Here is an 8692-nt window from a genome sequence, read left to right as displayed (position 1 = left end):
TGTGTTCTTTGTTTTTGGGGATTTACTGTATATATATATATATATATATATATATATATATATATATACACATACATATATATACATACACACACACATTACCTGTAAGACATTATTTACTTTTATTTTCCCTTTTACATTAATTGAAATATTTTAAATGATCTGATAAGTTTGTCCTGTCTTGGTTTTGTTTTCTCCTTCCTTTAATTTATGTATATATATGTATATATAAAAAGTGGCTGTTTTTATTTCATGTATGGAAATACCGACAAATTTTGACATTGTCTTTTCAGTTATAGTTTAGTGAATTGTTTATCATTTATGTGTAAGGTGGTAAAATTGGATTTTGTTTATTTACTTGTTCACATTTTGAAGTCTTGTTATTATTGTTGATATTGTTATTATCAATGTTGCGATTGTGGCTAAAAAAACAGTTTATCGTTACTACATTTACATTTTTTAAAGTTAATTTTTAAATAAGTGACAAAAGCTAAAAAAACCTGTACTGATGCATCTATGATCTCCTTCCCTATCACCTTTGTCTTCAGTACCCATTTTCCATTGCTCCCCAGGAAGTGGTATCACCCACTTTAAGGAGAGCCTTTATAGAAGCTTTGTCATTCATTGGCTTTTGAAAAAGTTATGTTAATATTAAAGATGACATTATGTATCTGAAAATATCCTTTTTCAAATGTCAGGTTACCAAAATTGATACTGTTAAACGAACCAAGATTTTTCACAAGGATCCAAAAGGGAATAGTCTTGGAGAACCTGTGTTTGTTGCAACACCTGATGCTAAAGAAGAAGATGATGGTGAGTACTTCCTGAAGAAAAATATTTATTATTTCTAATTGAATTTAATATAAAGAGAAAAATCACTTGATAACAATTTACATGATTTAAATTATTACCAATTAAATTGGTGTCATACTTTAAGTACCTTAGCTTAACTGAAGACATCTTTTATTTTAGAATCACTTGTGACATTAATATTTTCTTATATTCAGCTCAGTCTCAGTTTAAATACAAGATTTTTTGTTTATCAGAAACAGTGGCATTGCATGGGTTTTAGCCAGCTTATGCAGTAGCCATATTAATCACCCACTTCCTTAACACTCTTGTTACCATATTTTTGTTGAAAGCATGAATGCGTCTACAATGGAAGTCATTGCTACATGTGAAGTGCCTACCTCTACTGTGATTCCAACATCATTCCATGGTTTTTTTACTCATTGTAATGTTATCTAGCAGCTGGCTATGACAATCACCCTCCTTTATCCTATTATGACACTGTACTACTATATAATGTTATTACTTATAATGACTGTCTCTTTGTTTCAATAATTTTTGAAAATAATGAAGAGTTTAATAAATTAACTCTACCATTATTAAGCTGGTGTTTGAAACACAAATTAACATGAAATTTTAATGGAAAGTTTTAAATTAGATCATTTTGGATTGGGAATTTGTATCATAGAACCAGGAATTGTCTCAGGCAAGTTAGTATCAAGAGGGTTATATGTAACATATCTTTGACTGCAGCAAACATGCATATATATTTAAAGTGACCACTCTGTATGGTTTATGCCATCACTAGATCTTTGGGTGCTTTAAGCAGAGCTCATGTTGTTATAAGCAATGGGCCTATTCTCAGACCAGGATGTGACTTCTTTCTTGCTGCCAGTCTTGAAGTCTCTGAAAAGGACCATGTTGCTGAACAAGGTGATATAATAAAACTGAAAAAACTGTCTCAACCAACTGATAAAGCCTTTATGAAGTAAAAATTGTAAATTTGGATAAATTCTTTATGGCGATATAAAAATATTGATGTTACTTTCATTGGGGAGAGAATATTTAAAAAATATTTTTTTAATATTTATTGTAGTAGCAGAATATGGATTTAAATTAAATTGAAGTAAAATTTATTTTAAATGTTCTCTCTCCAATGAAGAGATTTGTACAAAACATCAGTAACAACATATCTTCCCATGGCATATAATAGGATACGGTATAAAGTTCCTTCCTGAGTCATATAAACTCATAGGGCTGGTTTCTCGATTGCTATGCAATATAGATTTCTCACCTGGACAGGACACTTGTCCATTGCAAAATTTATTCATTTTTGCTAGCTGAGTGGACTGGAGCAACATGAAATGAAGTGCTTTGCTCAAGAACACAATATGTCACACTGCCCAGGAATCAAAACCATAATCTTGCATTTGTGAATCCAACACTCTAACCACTAAGTTATGCACCTCTACCTTGGCATATGAACTTAGTCATATTTGCATACTTAACAAATGGATTTTTCTGCCAATGGCCACCATCGAAGAGTCTGGTTTTTATTTACAATTTCATAAAGATTCAGACATGGTTCTATGGTCAAGATGCTTGTTTCCCAACTTCATGCTTTTGGGTTCAGTCCCACTGACGTTAAACGATGATAAATATATATATATATATATATATATATATATATATATATATACACATTTTGCTTGAAAATATTTTTGTTGCTATCATTTTAAATATATCTTATCTTTTTTTTTCTTAGGTGTATTACTGATTCCTGTAATCAGCATTGACATTAACTCTCCTTGTTACTTGACTATTTTGAATGCATCTACAATGGAAGTCATTGCTACATGTGAAGTGCCTACCTCTACTGTGATTCCAACATCATTCCATGGGTTTTTTGACTCATTGTAATGTTATCTAGCAGCTGGCTATGACAATCGTCTCCTTTATCATACTATCACACTGTACTACTATATAATGTTATTACTTATAATGATTATCTCTTAAAACAAATTCATGAAAAATAATATTACAGTTTGCATAGTAATTGATTACTTATTATTCAAAGTCTTTCAATGATTTTTTGTTACTGGTTACAAAGCATGTTTGCCCATATATATATATAATTTCTGTATTGCTTAAAACCTACACATTATTATATCGAATATATACATTATTATGGGGCTTAAAAGTGTGAAGGATTGGCAGAATAGTTTGAATATTGAACAAAATGTCTTGCAGTAATACTTCTGAGTTCAAATCCCACCAAGGTCAGATTTGTCTTTATCCTTTTTGAGTTAATAAAATAAAGTACCAGTCAAGTACTGGAGGTTAATGTAATTGAATCGCCCCTTCCTTTCAAAATTTGTGGCCTTATACCTGAATTAGAAGCAATTGTTATGGTGTTTAAAATATATTGTTATAAAGAAATATATATATCATTATATAATAGCTAAGTTGTTTAAAATACTTCATTATACATACATATACATGAATAAATATTATTATTTTTATATTGCTTAAAATTTAATTGTTCTTATAAAATATTTAAAATATATTATCAATTACTAACCTAGAACTATGAAACGATTCTCTGTTAGCTGTTGGTCGTGTTTCCTTTGTTGCTTATATCATGAGTTGTTGCCCTTGGTTCAAGTATTAATTACACTGGACAACAACGATTTTGTTACTGGGGTAAAAGCATGTGTTTTAGACTATATCAAGGATGCTGATTCCGAATCTGCACTCAGAATTCTTGCAGCACGTCAGGATTTTTAGTTATGCGCAAGATTATAACTATACTTTCGGCTAGATATAGGCTGTGTTATAAAATTCACTAAAATGAAAGCGGTTTTAATTCAAAATTAAAATTAAAGAAATAACAGCAATAAAACAAACGATGAGAAAGTTCATTATTTAATTTAGCAATAGATAGCGCTGACGTATTGTGTGCAATGCCAAATACGTCAGTTTGTTCTTGGTAACTCTTGGTGTCGTTTGCGCTGCTGTCACGTGTGGTATGTGTATCTCTCGCTCTGCATGATTATTGTTTTAACTGTGTCCGTTGTGTTAGATCATGAATAGGAGAAGCTGTGTGAATCACCCAGACAACTTTTGTTGTCTGTGGAAAATTTGCTGTGTGTGACCAGTGGAAGAATATTGCCACCAAACTAAAAATTGCCTATAAATATTATTTTGGGTGTAAAGTTGGGGGCCAAGACATATATGCTGCACTATGTGTTACACAGTGGCTGAATGGAAAACGGAAGGGAATGCCTTTCGCTGAACCAATGGTATGGCATGAGCCAATCGATCATGTCTCTGATTGTTACTTTTGCATGACTAATATTAGTGGTTTCTCAAAGAAGACTAAAGCAAAAATTGTGTATGCAGATTGTAAGTCTGCTCTAAAACCGGTCCCACATGACTTCGAGAACCCTGTCACAGTTCCCCTCTCACATGTCCCCCTAACTCTCCTATCAACAAAAAGTACATAGCTGATTCTAAGAAAAATGAGCCAGGCTAGTTTAATCAAGAATATTTGAATGATTTAGCAAGAGACCTAGTATTGTCAAAGGAGAAGGCAGAAGTTTTGGAATCCAAACTACAACAACAGAATCTCCTACAGCAAGGTACAAAAATTTCTATTTTCCATTCTCGTCATGAAGGCTTATCTGTCTTTTACAAGCAAGAGAATAATGCTTGTTTCTCTACTGACACTAATGCACTCATGCAAAAACTAGGACATGTACATGTGGCTAATGAATGGAAAATGTTTATAGACTTGAGTAAGGTTAGCCTCAAAGCCATGTTGTTACATAATGGTAATGTAAAACCTTCCATTCCTGTAGGTCATGTTGTCAGTATGGAAGAAACTTACGGATCAATGGAACTCATTCTGAAAGTTCATAAGTGGAATATTTGTGGTGATTTAAAGGTGGTTTCCCTCCTCCTGGGACTGCAGCTGGGATATACCAAAATATGTGCTTCTTGTGTTTTTGGAACAGCCACGATGACAGCAATCATTACACTGTAAAAGACTAGCCTAAAAGAGATGAACACATAGTTAGTCGGTACAATGTGCAGCATATGCCACTGGTAGACCCACAAAATATCTTCCTTCCACCCCTTCACATCAAACTCGGCCTCATGAAAAACTTTGTAAGAGCAATGACACACAGTGGTTATGGCTTCCAGTATCTAAAAGTACAATTTGGTGCCGAGAAAAGTGACACAAAACTGAAAGCAGGCATTTTTATTGGACCTGAGACCAGAGAATTGATATCTGATAACAAATTCAGAGGTAAACTGAATCCATTTGAGCTGACGGCATGGGATTCATTTGTATTAGTTGTACAGAACTTACTTGGAAATCATAGAGTTGAAAACTATGATGATTTAATAATTAACAGATGTAAGGATCACCAGGACTTTACTTCATTCTTTGACATGGAAAATAGGTTGTGCTACTGCACAAATGTCACTGGCTTGTTCACCTTCCTTGGTTTCTCACACAATCCCTCAGACTGACGTCTTTTCAGAGACTCTTCCAAGCAAAGTCTGAAGGCTGTGCTCCTGCACAATGGGAATAAATACTCCAGCATTCCCATTGCCTACTCAGTCCATCTGAAGGAGTTGTATGACAATATGGAGCTCCTTTTGGAAGTTGTCAAGTACAGTCAATATCAGTGGAGTCTCTGCAGGGACCTCATAGTCATTGGGCTCCTTATGGGTATGCAAGTGGGCTTCACAAAGTACTGTTACTTTCTCTGTCTCTGGGACAGTCAGGCTGTGTCCAAGCACTACAAGCAGAAGGACTGGAGATCTAGGAACACTTTTGTGTCTGGTGAACACAGTGTCCAAGAAAATCTTCTGGTGTACATGAACAAGGTGCTTCTTCCTCCTCTTCATATCAAATTTGGTTTAATGAAGAATTTTGTGGAGGCCATGGACAAAAATGGTGCTGCCTTCCAACATTTGTGAACTCTGTTCCCAGCTCTGAGTTCTGCTAAGCTCAGATCTGAGAGGTGCTGAAGGATAAGAACTTTGATGAGCTTCTTACTTTAAAGGAACTGAGAGCATGGGAAACATTTAAGTCAGTCTGCCATGGCTTCCTTGGTAACAGACAGGTACCAAGAGTGTATTGAGAAGCTGTTACAGCCTTATGAGGATATGGGATGCTGAAAGTCACTCAAACTTCACTTTCTCCACTCCTACCTCCACTTCTTTTCTCTGAAGGTCAGTGCAGTGAGCAATGAGCATGGAGGAAGGTTCCACCAATATGTCACTTAGATGGAGAGCAACTACCAAGGCAAGTGGAACCCCAGCATAATAGAGGGCTTTTGCTGGATGCCCTTGCAGGACAACCTGGAGGCAAAGTACACGAGATTATCCAAAAAAACTCACTTCTGACCATCTGCTGTACTATGATTTGTATGTATTGTATTATCCAAGTAACTTAGTTCCATCAATGTTCTGTATCTATGCTGTGTTTTTTCTGTAATATGCCTTTGTAATAGATGAAATAAACACATAATATTTTGAATTTATATGCAGTATAATTAAAATGGCATATGTGAAAGCAAAACAAAACAAGAGATGATAGAGCAAAACAGTTCAGAAAATTGAATCTAACCACATCAAAATTAGTAAAAAAAAATCTATTCACATCCTTATCGCAGAGCAAAAAAAAAATTTTGTAAACCAATAATATTACAGATAGATGAATGAAAACTAAACACTTGAAACCTGTACTGTTACATAGTAGAGGAACACAACTTGATGTTTGTGCAAACAATACAGAGAACATTTGATGTGTGAACCAGAGATTGCATTGGCATAGTGGCTGTCAGTGCTAACAATGCATTTTGAATTACTCAGGACAGTCCATATGAACTTGTATTTTGCTTTGATATTAACATAACATCAGTTCTGACTGACCAGTTACCTGCCCTGGAATCCATAACAACTACTGACATAATTAGAATACAGGAGTTTATTGGAAGGTGAGGTCAAAGAAATAATATGGAGAGCATTGAGGTCTAAAGTGAGGAATTAGCTGATGAAAATTTTGTTGCTGGTGACCAGAATTATTATAGATCACAAAACTTTGAAGGATGGAATAATCGTGTTAAGGTGTTGAGCAGAGGAAGTTAATTTTACAGAATGCATCCATATCAGATACTGAAGCTGTGCAACAACAAAGACAGAAGTTGTGATTAGAGAAGCTAAAAGTGTAGAACATATGTTAGGACTGAATGAAGTCCTGGATTAGGAAGATGGTGGTGAGAACAAAGGAGACAATGACGTTAATGCTCGTTTAAAAGACAGAGCTGGAAAACCAGGTAGGAATGGAAAGATGGAATATAATTGAATGGATGTGAGGAGTAAAAGGTAAAACTATGATAACACAACTAAGATCAAAAAGGAGAATAGTCATTGGTTGAATATAAGACCGAAAGAAGAGAATGAACATCCTAGTTGTATTAACCTGTAGTAACGCTGTGCGCATGCGTAGTCTCACGCATGCGTGGAATTAAACATCCAAGCTTTCCCGCTTTGATCGACCTCTTTCTTGCTGGCCAGCGATTGAGCAAGGACGTGTCTAGCTGTCTCTCCATCTTTCGAACTCACGCTAGACAGCTCACATCAATATACCAACGTCCCAACAACCATGTTCTCACACACCGAAGACGTCTCAACAAACAAGAATAAAGATGTATATTTGCCACCATGAATAAATATTGTTTGTGTTGACAGTTTGGAGTTCAGCGTTCCGTTCAATTCATAATTTAATATAGGAAAGTCAGGTGTACATCTAATGATGTATAACCCACTTTCCTATAAAGTGGTGACCCTCCGACATGATTCAAACACGCAGCCCGCTGAGCTACAATAACCACCATTCCTATAAAGTGGTGACCCTCCGACGTGATTCAGACACGCAGCCCGCTGAGCTACAATAACAACTATTTCTATATAACTGATAACCACTATTCCTATAAAGTGGTGACCCTCCGACGTGATTCAAATACGCAGCCCGCTGAGCTATTTAACACTTTCCTATAAAGTGGTGACCCCGACTAAGAAACAAACGCGGCCATGGATTCTGGACTACCAACCTATAACTGGTGACCCCGACTAAAGAACAAATGCGGCCATGGAGACTGAACTACCAAGCAACGATGACCACCAACGCCACCAACATCTCCAAGCATAGTCAACACGACTTACTATGTACACCAAACTAAACCACCACAGCACATCTCTCTCTTCGATTATGTTAGGTGACTTAGCTTCACCACGATAATAAACAGACAAGAGATTTCAGCCTGCGATACTTCCAATTGTGTACTCAAGAACTTGGTATAAAACTCTCACGTGTACTGACTTTCTATCTGCTGTAATATCTCTCATACATATACATGTATCACTCAAACACCACTTTTCTTTGTACGACGGCCTGTCTTTTATTATGTTCTTATATGTCGCATTCACACTCTCACATACACATACATCTTTTATGCCACAACAAATATCTCTTGTTATTCATTTTATACGGTTGTGTTTATCATCTTCTATCGTCTCCCTTTTACTGGCCATATGTTATCGTAGTATAACATATCATGTATATCATCTTTGATATATTATTTTGTGTTCAACCGTGTGACACATTTAAATAAAAGGAGTCCTCTGTTTTTCCATTCGTCACCATTTCTCCTTTTACTCGCAACCCGTAGTCTTGGGTTAAAAATCTCATCAAGGTCGACGCTAATGGTCGTACAGAGTGTGTCTGTCGACCGTCTGTAACAGCGTACCTTTTCGAACACCACTGTCAACATTACCACCACACATACAGAACAGCCAGTTTTACAGTGATGACATCAACTACTAC

The 8692-nt window shown here is 35.6% G+C and overlaps 1 protein-coding gene across 1 annotated transcript in view; it reads left to right on the top strand.

Moving 5' to 3' along the window:
* The window catches only part of LOC106882614 (retinal Mueller cells isomerohydrolase), a 34378-nt gene extending 31067 nt beyond the window's left edge, over positions 1 to 3311 (top strand). The window contains exons 9-10 of the mRNA XM_014933354.2: positions 699 to 813; positions 2555 to 3311. Of these exons, the coding sequence (XP_014788840.1) occupies positions 699 to 813; positions 2555 to 2709 (270 nt within the window). The 3' untranslated portion in view covers positions 2710 to 3311. The remainder of the gene's footprint in view (positions 1 to 698; positions 814 to 2554) is intronic.
* The last annotated feature ends 5381 nt before the right edge of the window (positions 3312 to 8692 follow it).

This window comes from Octopus bimaculoides, chromosome 9 (assembly GCF_001194135.2).
Source record: "Octopus bimaculoides isolate UCB-OBI-ISO-001 chromosome 9, ASM119413v2, whole genome shotgun sequence".
Taxonomy (NCBI): Eukaryota; Metazoa; Mollusca; class Cephalopoda; order Octopoda; family Octopodidae; genus Octopus; species Octopus bimaculoides.
This window is presented reverse-complemented; position numbering and strand designations above follow the sequence as displayed.